Source organism: Bactrocera dorsalis, chromosome 6 (assembly GCF_023373825.1).
Source record: "Bactrocera dorsalis isolate Fly_Bdor chromosome 6, ASM2337382v1, whole genome shotgun sequence".
Lineage (NCBI taxonomy): Eukaryota > Metazoa > Arthropoda > Insecta > Diptera > Tephritidae > Bactrocera > Bactrocera dorsalis.
The window spans coordinates 12,916,813-12,932,929 of record NC_064308.1 but is presented as its reverse complement, the minus strand read 5'-3'; the positions used below and the strand labels follow the sequence as shown (position 1 = coordinate 12,932,929).

General features: G+C 34.0%; 1 protein-coding gene across 14 annotated transcripts in view; it reads right to left on the bottom strand.

Annotated features, from left to right (window-relative positions):
• Positions 1-16,117, bottom strand: part of LOC105227165 (paired box protein Pax-5) — a 199,033-nt gene that overhangs the window by 150,342 nt on the left and 32,574 nt on the right. Inside the window, exon 1 of one of the 14 annotated variants that reach the window (XM_049459622.1) lies at positions 10,671-11,392. The exons of the other annotated variants lie outside the window; for them this stretch is intronic. Coding sequence (XP_049315579.1) covers positions 10,671-10,725 — 55 coding nt within the window. The 5' untranslated portion in view covers positions 10,726-11,392. Of the gene's footprint in view, positions 1-10,670; positions 11,393-16,117 lie in introns of those variants that run through there. 14 annotated transcript variants of the gene reach the window in all.

The following is a 16,117-nucleotide window of genomic DNA, read 5'->3' as shown; positions in this document are numbered from 1 at the left end:
CGTCGGGGGTGAAAATAGTGACCCGTAAATGTATGTTTGAGCAAATGCAACTACAAAACTTGCTAAGTATGGATGAGAAATTGGAGTTTTTAGAAAACCACTTGCTATTGTCTTGCGGAGACACTGTGGAAAGAAAAAAGAACCTTAAGCATAAATTTTCCTCAAACACAAATTTAAACAGAGATGGCTAAAATCTCATAAAGTTGAAGAAGTTTTTATGAAAAACAACCAGAAGTGGCTGGAAGGCACTTTTGAAATACCAGTGCATTCGCTTAATCAACTAGGTCGTCCGAGCAAATCATTTTCGGATTCGAGTGAACGAAGCTAGAGAAGAAAAACTGAGGGAATTCGATCAAATGTTAATGATGAAATGATTATACATGCCGCACAAGTCATATTGCAAACGAAGGGAAAAAGAAATGCCTCAAAAGTGCTCAAAGATATACGAAATTCGCGATGCGCGATCGGAATTATACGGCTGGCATCCCATGACTCCAACAATGCATAAATTACTATTACATGGTGCGACCATCATAGATAATGCACTGTTGCCAATCGGCCAATTGTCGGAGGAGGCTGCAGAAGCGCGAAATAAACATTTTCGATCATACAGACAGAATTTTTCAAGAAAATTTTCAAGGGAAGAATGCAACCGTGATATTTATCAAAAATTGCTTCTTACCTCAGATCCACTCGTAAGTAGTGAAAGATAGTTAAAGAAAGCTTCACACAACATTTTTTCCAGTGAAGTTATAGAACTATTAGAACCTGCCGAGCCCCACAGACAATCAAGTATTGAGCACGAAGAAGTCGAGATAGAAACATCTTTTAATAAGACAATTTAATGCATTTTTATTTATTTATGATTTATGAGAATAAAATGTATTTTTATTATAAAATATATGTTTTTCTTATTTATTTTTTAAAATAAATAGACAGTTTTTTAAAATACAGTCCTTCGAAGCCATTAACGTCCAAAAATAGTTTTGACCGCCTAAATATTTCAAATCGACCACTGTGCGGCGGCGGGGAACCTAAGCCCGCCGCTGCGCCTGCAGTAGGGAGAAAAGGTTCTTCTCGTGGTGGTTGGAATTTTGTTATAATATACAGACAAATGCTTAAAGTTTGTCAGTCACTCACGCAAGTTCATTTGTTTGTGACTGCACATGTGTACATATTATATAAATGTGCTTACATGCATATGTACTGGTTTTTCAGTACATTTGCTTTACATAATGTTGAAGTGCTAATAAGACAAAGTAATGGAAATACTATATTGCTGCCGATCCTATCGTTTAAAAAAGCAATATTTGGGTATAGCAAATTGTATCATTAAATTCAGCCTCTATGATGAAACATCCCCAGAACGAAAAACCATAAAAAGTGATACCCCACAATCTGCGCCAACTACCGTGGGATAAGCCTCCTCAACATCGTATATAAGGTTTTATCGAGCGTATTGTGTGTAAGATTAAAGCCCACCGTCAACAAACTGATTGGACCAGATATTCACCATACCATGGAAAAGACCAATGAAAAGAAGATTTACACACACTACCTCTTCGTCGATTTTAAAGCTGCTTTTGACAGCATTGAAGGAACTACCTTTATGCCGCTTTGTCTTATTTGTAATTCTCGCAAAACTAATACGGCTGTGTAAACTGTCATTCACTCCCTATTGTGCGACTTCTTCAATCTGCTGTTGGAGAAAATAATTCGATCAGCAGAGGTGAATAGAGAAGGTACAATCTTCAACAAAAGTGTACAACTGCTGCGGGACGCCGATAACCATAACAACCTCGATGTTAGTCCTGCTCTCTCCAGGTTGGGCAAATAAGCGCAGCAAATGGGTCTGGTAGTGAACAAGGCGAAGAAGAAATATCTCCCGTTATCAAACAAACAGCTGTCGTATTCGTGACTTAGCTCTCAAGTCTCTGTTGCCCCAGTCGGCGGTGAGAGTTTTCAAAAAAAAATTCTGCGGAAGATTTATGGGTTTCTGCACATTGGCAACGGCGAATACCGTAGTCGGTGAAACGATGAGCTGTACGAGATATACGACGGCACTGACGCATTTCAGCGAATTAAGGGGGTAGTAAAGTTAATTCGAGCGATAAAAAGCATATTTTCAATAATTTTGTTTAAAGATACAATCAATATTTATTTATTTGTATAGCTATAGCATAATTGTATGATATTTAAAGAATATTCTGTGAAATTTTCATAGAAAAATATTAAAAAATGAGCCGGTGACGGAGAATCTTCGCAGACGTTCCAAAAAAAATTGATTCGCGGTGAACCGCATAACTCATGACTGGATCATTTGAAATTAAAAAACCAAATTTAGTTGATAAGTTTCCTCAGGTAACTCTGTCGAGTTTCTTTTTATTTAATGATTTTTCAATTTTTTACAACGCTCGGAACTCAAAATACTGATTTTTCATTAAAAAAATCAGAAATTTTGTTGTTATGTTTATGTAAAGAAAGACTCTGGAAATTTTCAAAAGGATCGGTTTAGTAGATTTTGAGCTAAAGAGTTCACCGGCTTCGAAAAAGTGAAGTGTGAGAAAAACACGTTTAAAGTTTCACAGACGCTCACAATCAAATCGGAGGGCTGAGACTTACCAGTGTATATCTCCGTCAATTTTGCTTTAATTGTTCTCAAATTTTCACAAAATAATCTTAAGATATTGTACATGAATATAAAATAAAGAAAAAAAAAATACTTTACTACCCCCTTAAGACCCAGCGGCTCCGCTGGCTAGGTCATGTCATCGGACTGAATGAAAACACTCCAGCTCTGAAAGTATTTGACGCAGTACCCGCCAAAGGAAGCAGAGGAGAAGATCCATTCCGTTAGGAAGATCGGGTGGCAAGGACTTGGCTAGACTTAGATTCTCCAATTAACCCCAAATAGTAAAAAAGAAGAGCGACTAGCACGCTGTTGCAAACACGACTATAACCGCGTAAGCGGTATCTACGCCAATACACAAGAAGAAGAATACAAAAAGGAATAAAATCTGATCAATACTACTCCTAGCCTTCATATACCTATTTTTACATACGAGTTTTAAATTTTCGGTTAATTTTATACCGGCAATATCGATCAATATATAAGCTATCTTAAACAATTGTGTGGAAACATATTCTCGATTTCTTGCCAAAAGTAAGCGAAATCAATTCAGAGTTTCCCCTAATGCCAACATACGCAATATAAGGATATTCGACATTCCGGGTGGCTGTATATTCTTATGTTTATAAATATTTGCGACATTTTGCTTAACTTTTAAACATATCGCTCATTTGCTGCAAGACCAACATAAATCAAAAAACTTGATTTTTGAGTTAATGCTGCAGAATTGTTCGTTATATCATACTTCATGTTGAGTGAAAAATTCATATGAATACCTCTTATATGCTCCGCTTGAGAAGAGGTGTAAGGTTGGAGTCATTGTGTAAGGTTGTAGTCAGTTGAAAACTTTAAACGCGTTTTCTGGAGAATCGATTTTTTTGACTTATGCCGGTCTTGCAGCAAATGAGCGATATGTGTAACCAATTTTGATTTTAATTTACTGTAAATACAATAAAAATTAGATTTTAAAAACAATACGAACACTTTCGCGTTTTTATAACTAGCATATCTTAAATTATAAAAGGGCTTCCCAAGGCCTGACTCAGACAATTTCCCGCCCTCCGCAAATGTCAAATTCCGCACCTCTTCTAAGTCTACTTTGCATTAACAATAACACTTTTAATTTTCGAAACTTATTCAGATATTTAGGTAATTTTTTCAAAATAAACTGATATTCTAAAGGTTTGACATAATTATAAAAAATGTGATACGAAGTGTTTTTAGTTTGGAAAAAACATACACAACTGCTTTAGGAGTTTCTGCCATTCTGCCTGACACACATTACCGTAAATATATGTATATATATAGAACAGTATCAAATAACTCGTTTCAACAAATATAATTTCAAAATCCAGTGGTGTACTTTTATGAAAAATTTTTCCAGCTTGTATTACATATGTAAATCTGTTGCATCTAATTTAAAGTGAGTTAATGACATTTCTATATTTTTACAATGTTCAAAAATGCCTTTGTATGAAAAAGTTCACAGCTGAGGAATACTGGCAAATAGTCCAGTCATTATAGTAAGTTCATCTCGGAAGTCTGTAAATACTTGTATATTGAATTTACAGACATATAAATGGGTTCCGAGATTCTTACCTAATTTAAGCTTAAATGACTGGACTAAAAATAAAAATTAATTTTGCTTAGCATCGCGAATTGGCTCATCTTTCCCCACATAATTAAACTTAGAAAAATTAAACATAGACAAATACCTTACATTTTTGTTTAAATCAACGAAATATTTGCAGGTACTTCATACAAAACAACCAATAGGCACTACTATTAAAAACAAGTAAGTTCAGAGGAAAGACTTTGAAATGATGGCAAAACTTTATATTAAAAAATGTTAAGAAAGAATTCATGACTCATTGTTCGACGAAATAGTGAATAGATTACGATCACATTTGTACTTATTAACATTTTGACCAAGCTAAAGGGTTTAAAGACAAATTGGAAATCCGAAATCGGACAAGGTCTAAACTGTTTGCACAAACTTTTGACATCACTCAGGTATACTCGTCAATATATTTTCGAGCCATTTTATAAATATATAAGTCATACACTGAACGACATATTCGGCATAAGGTTTGTTAGAATAATGAAAAACATTATGTGTTGTATATGGGAGTTTGGGATATTTGTGGACCAATTTCACATACTTGCAGTATTAAACTATAGTATGTCCAATATTATACGTTCAGTTCATTTTGGTAAGATATCTTACGTATTGATCAATATATGTATATGATATAAAGCCAACTGAAACTGAAAGTTTGAAAATCTTATATTAGGTATATTTTTGGTATATTACATATAATTAACATTATGGTAGATCACATGCCATCACTAATATCAGAGAATGTCAAAGACTATTAGAATAAAATCCTTAACATTCTCTACGAACATCAAATTAAATAAATAAAATAACTTTGTAAATTATTTTATATTCTTTACAATAAAATTAAGAAATAAACAAAAATATGTAAGCAAAGAAAGTTTGCCAAAATGCCGCCCTAAAACTCTTACGCACTAGACAATTGCCTATATGGACGGTCCTGTTATTGTTTTTTTTTAGTTATATTTATTTAAAAGAGAACTAATTATAAATAATTAATCCACTTGTAAGAATCAACACTGGCTACCAGGGCTTTCGGCTCTTAATACTAAGATTATGGTAAAAAGAAAATATTTAGTAAGGTTATTTAGTTGTATGTGGTGTTATATGTCTTTGATGTTACACAGTTTAAGAAATTTATTAATGGCACTGATGTTATCGCTATTTGTTGCTTTGAGAAGGTCGGAAGGTCTCTTATTCCCAAAGGTTGATTTCCTTAATAAATGCAGTGCAGGACATTCATCGATGAGGTGAATGACTGATTGGGTAGGAGCGTTGCAATGGTGACAGCTTGGTTGATCGGTACCGTTAAGAATATGGCTGTGAGTTCTTGTAGTGTGGCCTATTCTAAGACAAGTGAACGTCTTGATTTTGTGGCATGAGCAGTCCGATGGGTAGATAGGTTTTACACCAGTTGGGTTTTGATCTCTGTAGTGATGTTGGTAGCTAGTCCAATCTCGGAGATGCATATGATGGCAGTTTTTTTTATATGTTCTTTGATGTCTTTAGTAGTAAAGTGAGGAAAGAACACCAACGGCTCTCTACTACCTTCTTTTGCACGTTTATCTGCTGTCTCATTGCCTTTTATACCAGCATGCCCTGGTACCCACATTATTTTTATGCTGTTTTCATGATGGAAGAGTTTGTATATTCTGTATTAGCCATGACTTATTTTCTGAGTTTTGAAGTGCATCAATGGTTGATTTACTATCGCTACATATTATATGTTTTTCTCCTGTTGATGAGGCGAATAGAACCGCTTCGTAAATTGCTGCAGCTTCTGCTGTAAAAACCGAGCAATATGTTGGCAAAGCACCGACAGTAATAGCGACATCCTGATCGTTTGACACTGCAAACGTGGTAGTAGTATCCGTTTTCGACCCGTCGGTATATATGGGTTCCCATTCTGGTTTATAAGACTCAATAGCCTCGTTGAAGAGCCGAAAAAATTCGTTGGAGCTGGTTTTTAGTTTCTGGTGCTTTGAGTGTTTATAAAAGAATGTTTGGGAGTCAACCATTGTGTATGGTCAGGTTCGACGAGCAATTCGGGTGTGGATATTAAATTGAGGTCGTTGATCAGGGCTATGCATTGCATGAGGGTGGACTGTTTGTTCGATGCATTCATCCTAGTTGTAGACGTCTCGAGGATGTTGAAAAAGGTTTTGCTCCTATTATGGAGAATTCTAGGTACAAGCATCATGGTATTATATTTAGCTCTTTGCTGGATGCTCGGTAGGCCTGCTTCGGCTAAAACAGCTCTGATCGGAGAGGTGGGGAACGCGCGAGTTAAGGAACGTATTCCTTATAATAGTAACAAACAACAAAACAATCTTTTGTTTCAGTAAATAGAATGCATCAAAACAACCTTAAGTTGGAACAACAACGTTATCTTAAAATAAAGCAAATGTATCTAAGCAAACAATATTTGTAAACAAACCACAACAAATAATATAATCTGTAAACAAACTTTGAACTAGTAATAAGTAAACATACTAGTTAGTATAAATAGCAGTAAGAACCATGTAATAAGTTAGTCTTAAGAGTATAAGTAAAGAGTACACATTTCGGTGCAGCTGAAATATATTCTTTTGACTCATTTTTACTCAATGTAAAAATTAACTCGCGTATGCTTCTTCTTACTGCTGTGTGGTAAGGCGCTTGGATGCATGCGAGGTGAGATTTTGTGCAGTGTCCATATATCGCGAGTCCAAAATCAATTTTTGATAACATCAGTGCTTTTACAATATTTACAAGATTTGACATATGTATATGACAGTGCTTAGATGATAAATACTTAATAATGTTAAGTCTAGATATTAAATTTATTCTAACATATTTACAATGTTCCTTCTAAGTTAGTTTTTTATCAAAAATTATACCAAGTATTCTGAGTGTATTAGTGTGAGAAATTTGGGTATTAGAAAGGGATAGGATAGGAAAGGTGCATTTATGTTTTCTGCAGATGTGGAAGGTTGAGCTTTGTTAGATGAGATTTTACATCCAGAAGTTTTTGACCAGTTGGATATGTCATCTAGAATTCTCGTGAAAGTTTCTGTCATTATTGTAAGGTCATAGATGGCGCAAAATATTAGAACATCATCAGCGTACATTAAATGCTCAACCGTATCGTATTGGGATAATAGGGAGCTGAGTTCATTAAAAGCAATTATAAATAAGGTGACTGAAAGAGGTGGGCCCTGTGGCACGCCGTTGTGCAAGGGGTATATGTTAGAGTTTTGATAATTTACGCTGACAAAAATTTTACGGTTCAGGAGGAAGGCTCTAACAAAACTGTAGATTTTGTCTCCAACGCACCAGCGTTCTAATTCTTGTAAAACTATATGTGCACCAATTCTGTCGAAAGCCTTTTCAAAATCTAGACTAAGGACAGACAGGTGGTTTCTTGCGGAGAACGTTGTCGAAGCACAGTGTTCAAAATACAGAAGTGGGTCGATGACACCGAGACCTTTTTGAAAAGCGAACTGGTTAGAGCTTATCAACCCTTTTTTCATGGCGTACCACATAATTCTCACGGATATAATTTTTTCAAGCACCTTAGATATACAGGGTATTAGGGATATAGGTCTAAAGTTGAGGACGGAAGGGCAGTTTTTGTTAGGTTTGGGAATAGGTATAACAGCAGCTTTTTTCCAATCTTGTGGAAGGGTGCTTTTATCAAAAATTCTGTTATACAAGGATAGGAGTTGGAGTTTAAGGGTATAAGGAAGGTTTTTGAGGAGGGAGTAGGGTATTTTATCCGGGCCTGGAGAGCTACCAGACATAGTAGAAATAGTCGAGTCGAATTCGTGAAGTGAGATTGCTGATTCGATTAGGGAAGCTGTAGGGCAAAGTGACGGGTTGTGGTAATTATATTACTTAGAGAGTTGAAATCCATGTGGAAATTAGAATTAAGAGAAGCATTAGACCATGAACTTGCAAAGTGTTCAGCAATCTCTTTGGGGTCATAGATAGGGCCTTGTGTAGAGTGGATAAAATCGATTTTATGGTGTTTAGATGCGCCCGACAGAGGTTTTATATCCGACCAAACCTTTTTAGGACTAGAGGTAGGCTTTATGTTAGCTGTAAATTCTACAAACGATTGTCTTTTTGCATTTTTAATTCCTTTCGAAAAGTGGCATTGACTTTTTTGTATTGTATTAAGTTGTTGATTGTTCGGTTGTGTTTGTAGGTAGCCCATAACTTTTGTTTTCTATTTCTTATCACAGATAACATTTTAGACCAATATGGAAGCTTTGTGGAAAACTATTTAGTATTAGTTTGGGGAATGGCTAAGTGTGCAGCTGAGAGTATAACAGATTTTATTGTGGATGCTTCCTCGTTTATGTTGCTAGATATTGTTATTGTCTTATGTACATACATATGTATGTATGTAGCTATGGACACATAAACATTTATATGTAGCTATGGACACATAAATGACACAAATTTCATTTCATATAAATGCTAAAAATTTTTAAGTTAAAGTTGTTTAAAAGTAAAAGTAATACTCGCGCAGATTTTAATTTAAAACATCATTTTATGTTTTGTTGAAAAATAAATAGTTAAAAGTATTTCAGTGAAAGAAATATTATGAATAAAGGACAAAACGTGGCCGAAATTGCTAAAAAAATTTCTCGTGCGCGCTCAAATCATCACGGCAAGTAGCAGCTCACATCAACCAATCATTGAGTTTAGAACTTATACTTGTCAGAAGACGTCTGAATCAGGCAAAATTGTTCGGCTGCATATCGAGAAAGAAACCACTCTTAAAAAAAAAATATTTCACAACGACTGATCTTCGCCAAAGCTCATCAAAAGAATAGCTTACATTTTTGGAAAAATGTATTGTGGGGTGACGAAACAAAGGTTAACAGGATAGGACTAGATGGCAGAATATTTGTGCGTCGTCCTAAGTGCCAAGAATATAATCCTAGGTACACTTAGAAGACGACAAAGCATGGTGGCGGAAATATTATGGTTTGAAAAGCATATGAAGTACACCTTTTTAGTTTGTGCCATTTACTCGTATGTGTCCAGCTCATTATACCAAAGTTTTTGCATTTTGATGATTTTTTTTTTGGCAATGAATTGCAACTTCATTTTGTACTGAAGACAAAGAATGAACCTTTAAAAAACCCCGAACAATTGTTATTTATTAAAAATATTTATGATACTGTAACACAAGAAAGATGATATAAAAAATTTGAAATTTATGTGTCCATAGCTGTATGTATATGTAATGGCGGGTTCAGAGAGGGAAATGGGGAAAATTTCAACCCCCCTAAGAGCTAAATGGCTTATGAGTAATTTCACTACTCTGAAAAAATATAAAGTAACAGAAATATAAACCATAAATTCGTCATTTTCGAAAATAATAAATAATGCTAAGATACCACTTGAAGTGTAGCCAACGTATGCAGATTAAATCCAATCCAATCCAATCAGATCCGTAACTGAAAGGGCTAAATTTGAAGCGACGAGGATTGATAGAGATAGAAATAGATGTTGCATTCAGCTCCATCTGTGATATGTTCGATTGATACATTCTCCGCGAAAGACCAAGATTGTGCGGCCGACAAACTAAACGCGAAAATTTCTGCGCGAGAGAGTATTGGGTGGATTTCAATTGAGTTTGCTGCTTCTAGAAAAAGTATGTGCTTTGAAATCCAAAGAAATGGAAAATCTTATTGACGGCTTGATAGATAGATTCAAAGGCCTTTTGGATAATGAGAACGTCGTGCGACGTTTGAAGCTCAAAGGTGAACTTGATCACTCTCAGTGCCATTGGGGGCAGAAGCAAAAGTCAAAAGACAACAAGTTACCGACTACTTCATTGGAACTGGAGAACTGCGATGTAGACCTATACCCCATAATTCATAGTTTTCTTCGCATATTTTGCACACTTCCTGTGGCGAATGCAAGATCTGAACGTTCTTTCGACACTTCGGCGCATAAAAATGTGACTGAGGACGAACATGCTTAAAGATTGATCGGCCTGGCCTTGCTGCACACGCATCATGACATCGAAGTCACTACAGAAGCAGTTCTCGAAAGATTCTCAAAATTTGAAATTTGTCCACAATGATAATATTTAATAAAATAATTTTGATGTTTCAAGTAAATGTTTAAAATATAGTTAATATTTATCTGATTTAAATTCAACCCCAAGTTTTATTTGACGAATTTTATGTTATGTTGAGATGGATTCAGATAAAAACGTTGAGTTTGTATATGCACATACATACATACATATGTATACCATATACAATATTTTTTTGTAATTTGAACATTTGCTGCTTTCTTTAAGATCACGGCAAAACCAGAAGTACTGATAAGGTTTAAAATTGTTTTAAGTTATTATCAATGTAATATTGTTTATTACTCATAATTATATCGGAATGAATTGTGTAAAACTTTAGTTACATGTATAATACTCCATCATATTTTGATTGTATCGATATGCCGTTGACAAATCCATTTTTAGATGCAAAGTTTTTATAAAATTTCAGTTGGACGTTGCGATCGTTGTTAAATTTGTATATCTGTCACATATAATTTATTTTTATTTTTTAATTTCACTTTAACTTGCATGTAGCATCACTAAAATATTTTAAGATGTATTCTAAGATAGACAGATTATTCCATTTTCGTAAATTTGGTTTTTAAATACTAATAATATGGCACAAGTAGTTTGTTTTAATGTGAACAGCTAACCAATTGTTGCACGACGTGCGATAAAAACCGTATTATTATCACGTTTGAGTGCTCTTATCCACAATTACGCGGTTAAGTGTGTAACCAATTCCACCACCAAAATTACATTTTGGGTTGAAAACAACTCGATAATGATACCCACTGTATGAATATTTGAATAACTTGGCATGCGCCAGGCGGAGTTTTAATCCCAATTTCTTCACCCACATTAATGCACATATAGTATATATTTCGTTGAATATGTATACATTAATATACATGTAAAATTACACAAAAGCTAAGATGGTTATTTTTTTGCACAGTTAAAAAATTCTACCCATTCCATTGTTCTATCCTGATATAAAATGTTTATGAAATATCTTGTATTTGAAGCAATTATAAGCATTACTTCGAAACATTGGCCCACCCGAATGACCGATGTTAACATTCGAATGAACGGAAATTGAATGAATTAAGAAACATGAATTTTGTGCATGCTACATAGTTAACTACTGTCATACATAAGAGCTTCGCTTGCTATAACTTGGGGTGTAAATTTTTTTAGACTTTTGTGCTGCGTTAAAAATGCCAAATAAACGAAAAATACTTATGTATGTATATATATATATATATATACCAGATAATTACCAAAGCCTAATTTTTTTCAAAAGCTTACTAATCACTCACTCATTTTTGTTATATTATACATATATTATACATATACGTACATACATATGTATATTGAAACAGGAAATTTAGAAATATATTTGACCAGTAAAAACTAAAAACAAAATAAGTCAGCAGTTTCATATATTCGTTATAAGAAGACTAGTCGACTCAAGACACAATGTGCTACACCGGGGTTATAATAGTCGGGTTATAATAGTTTTATAAAAAGACCTTGTTCATAGAAGATACCATTACTCTGCATAAGCCACTTTACATATGTAATAATAATTTCTTAGCCACATCAATTGTGGTACCAAATATCAAAACATTAAAACTAATGATTCATTCAAATCTCGTTATGCTAAACAAAGCTTCATTATCTAGAAGAAAAAATAAATTTTCCCTGTATAACAAACTATAAAACTTAGTAGTATAAAGTCTCTGAAATGTTTTCCACCTACCAAGATATTGAAATTGGAGTCTCATAAATAAATTTTTATTACTATCAACGATAGCTTAACAATATTACTTTTATAAAACTTGTAAACTCAATTCATTAATAAATTTTAAGGTTTATTTTCACCCAATTATATAATTTAAATTTATGTAAGTATCTGTAAAATTTTACAAATATTTTCCCGTCATTAAGCGAAAATAAAACTGATTTCTTATGGCATCAATTGTAGATTAATGTTTGAAATGTTAGCTCTCCGCTCTGGTGCTTACTCTGGTGTTGAACAAACAAAACTGCCCATATTAAGGAACAAATGCTGGGCGTTGTGAATGCTAATTTATTTTTTTCACTATTCACTATGATTTCAATTGTGGAATTTAGCAATTAGAAATACATTGTTTTCATTATCTCCAAATATTAGAGAAATAATTTTTAAAATAGGTATAACTATTTTCATTTTAAGCAAATATTACTATAAGTCGAGACTTCGATTGTGTAAAATAAGTTTCTCTATTTTCGCAATTGTCTTTTGGGACACTTAATGGAATACATATTATATATGGCCAATGGAACTTTAAAACCGAATTTACTTTTCATATATAAACATCATGTGGGCTTTCATCTCATACTTATGTATGTTTATGAATAACTTTTCCATACAATAAGAGTTAAAAATGCTTTATATTGCATCTGGCGACAATGAACCATCCTAATACTTTTCTAAAAAATGTACTAAAACCATAAGAATTACAAAACGGTCAATACTATTTTCCAAAACCGTCTGTAAGTATCAATAAGTGTGAATGAAATAAATAAATGAAGGAGTAAGCAAAGCAAATACAAGTAAAATTCCCAAGCGTTTGATTGGTGCGTCACTTTTTGGTTCATCCCTTAGACAAATTTGATTGGCTGAAGAGGTCGTATTCCTATTGCTTCAGTTGTTACAGTACTTTTCACCTTATTCGTCAGCCAGTACTGCTGATGCATTACAATATGATATTCTAGCACAAATATACTACCTACTTACTTAAAGATTCTGGTATTGTTAGTGAAATCATTGGTATGTAAATGTTATATCTCCAATTTTTTAATAAAAATAAAATAGCGAGCACAACTATGCATGCCGTCAAACAATAAATGTTAGTATAGTATATAAATATACTTCTACCTATTAATGCTGGTATCTTATAAAATATTAGATAATTATTAAAAAATATTTTCCTAATATAATAAATAGTATAAACATGACTATACTGTATTAAACCACCTCCTGAGCGTTGTTATAAATTGTACCTTTTGTATCTCATATTTCCTGGCATATTCATTTACGATAAAAGAATGTACGTACATACGTATTACTGTTTACTTCTGATTTTAAAATTTTCATGTAATATAGTTTCTAGAATCCTACTTTTATGGACAAAATTGAAACACCTCCCTGTGTATGGATGTACATAAAGGTAAACAATAAAGATACTGTCATACTACTTGTATTTTGTAGATAATCCACTTTTCTATCACTTCCTGAAATCTTTAATATCGTTTAATGATTTAACCGGTAGCATGTAGTTTCGAATTACGGAGTTTTAAATCCAGCTTCGGCATATTCTTGTCTGATGTTTAAATTTTTTAATAATGAATGACTTTCGACGTTGTGATTACCGATAAAAGTAAGTTTCCTCGCTTTTGTAGATTGCCACGAAAAAACTGGCAAAGCTATTACCGCATTAATACGTAAAACATTGGAAGATTGCAGTGGACAGGGCTCCGATAATGGTATTAATATGAGCGGGAAATATGAAAATCCAAGGTAAAAATAAGTATGTAGTTATTTCGCTTTGTGGTGCCCACAAGCTGAATTTAGTTGGAGTCGTCTCGACACGAGCAGGCACAACGTTGAAAAATTTTGAAATCCAAAATATCCAATTAACTTCACTGTCTTTCTAATAGATGTACTGCCAAAATTGATGCCGTGGAGCTGTTTGCGAAAAATATTCCCGTATTAATAACCGCTTTGAAAAAAATTAAATAACCAAACCTTATGAAGAAACTCGTCAAGGCGTTGATGGAATTTTGAAATGTATGACATTTGAGTGCAATTCGATGACATCCACATGGTTTAAAATTCTATAGTCAATCAGCGAAAGAAACCTCTTTCTTCAAGAGATCAAATCCACGCTCCAAGACTTTTCCAAAAAATTTCATCGCTTTGAGAATATTATGAACTTTTCCTGTTTCTGTTGCAAGTTTTCAACATGCGTTAAGTGTTTTAATAGGAAATTTTCATCAATTATGCTCGACATAGGGCAAGATTTTAAGATTAACCACACTGTACCTAAAAGGAGAATTAGCCAAGAAGTTGGGTTTCCAGGCTATTATCGGCACATTCGCTGCCGTTATAGCTCGAAAATATAACTTCAAAGTTCTAAATAATAGAAGATTGCGGGATTTTAAATTGCATGTTCAAATATATACTTACTAACGATAGTCGACAGATTCAAAGAACCAGTTTCTTAGTCATTCGATCGATAAATAAATGTTTGAATGAGAAAATTAAAATTTTTTGAATAATTTTTTGATTTATGCATTATTAGGGAACTCACAATACGCATCGTGAAATCATAAATTTTTACGCTTGTTTAAAAAATTTTTTTGTGGATTATATACAGACAAGCGTTTTCGCAATTACAATTCACAACGCTATGTTTTCGATTTACTATTTATTTATTTTATTTATTACTTTTAAATTTATAAGACTATATGATACCCCTATGCATATTTTTAAAATCGTACAAACCAATGTTGTTCCACACAACATCAACCAGAAAGCAAATTAATAAACATGAGAAGAGAAAAACAGGGAAGTAGTAAGTGGGAAGATAGTTAATAAAGTTTATAAAGTATTAGAAACATTCCCGTAAATTGGATTCCCCCCACCTTTTGACCCCTGGACCCGAGATTTTCCCTCGGCAGCCTTGCTTATCCCTTCCTTATTAAATTATGCTCTTTATTCTTGCAAATTGTGAGATTATGAATGAAGAACGATCACTTTTTAACTGGTTCAATTATTTTCAGATTCATTTTTCCACAATTTATTTTATAAAGGGTGATTTTTTAAGAGCTTGATAACTTTTTAAAAAAAAAAACGCATAAAATTTGCAAAATCTCATCGGTTCTTTATTTGAAACGTTAGATTGGTTCATGACATTTACTTTTTGAAGATAATTTCATTTAAATATTGACCGCGGCTGCGTCTTAGGTGGTCCATTCGGAAAGTCCAATTTTGGGCAACTTTTTCGAGCATTTCGGCCGGAATAGCCCGAATTTCTTCGGAAATGTTGTCTTCCAAAGCTGGAATAGTTGCTGGCTTATTTCTGTAGACTTTAGACTTGACGTAGCCCCACAAAAAATAGTCTAAAGGCGTTAAATCGCATGATCTTGGTGGCCAACTTACGGGTCCATTTCTTGAGATGAATTGTTGTCCGAAGTTTTCCCTCAAAATGGCCATAGAATCGCGAGCTGTGTGGCATGTAGCGCCATCTTGTTGAAACCACATGTCAACCAAGTTCAGTTCTTCCATTTTTGGCAACAAAAAGTTTGTTAGCATCGAACGATAGCGATCGCCATTCACCGTAACGTTGCGTCCAACAGCATCTTTGAAAAAATACGGTCCAATGATTCCACCAGCGTACAAACCACACCAAACAGTGCATTTTTCGGGATGCATGGGCAGTTCTTGAACGGCTTCTGGTTGCTCTTCACCCCAAATGCGGCAATTTTGCTTATTTACGTAGCCATTCAACCAGAAATGAGCCTCATCGCTGAACAAAATTTGTCGGACGTAAAGCGCGAAACACATTTCGAACCGAACACTGATTTTGGTAATAAAATTCAATGATTTGCAAGCGTTGCTCGTTAGTAAGTCTATTCATGATGAAATGTCAAAGCATACTGAGCATCTTTCTCTTTGACACCATGTCTGAAATCCCACGTGATCTGTCAAATACTAATGCATGAAAATCCTAACCTCAAAAAAATCACCCGTTATAAAAGC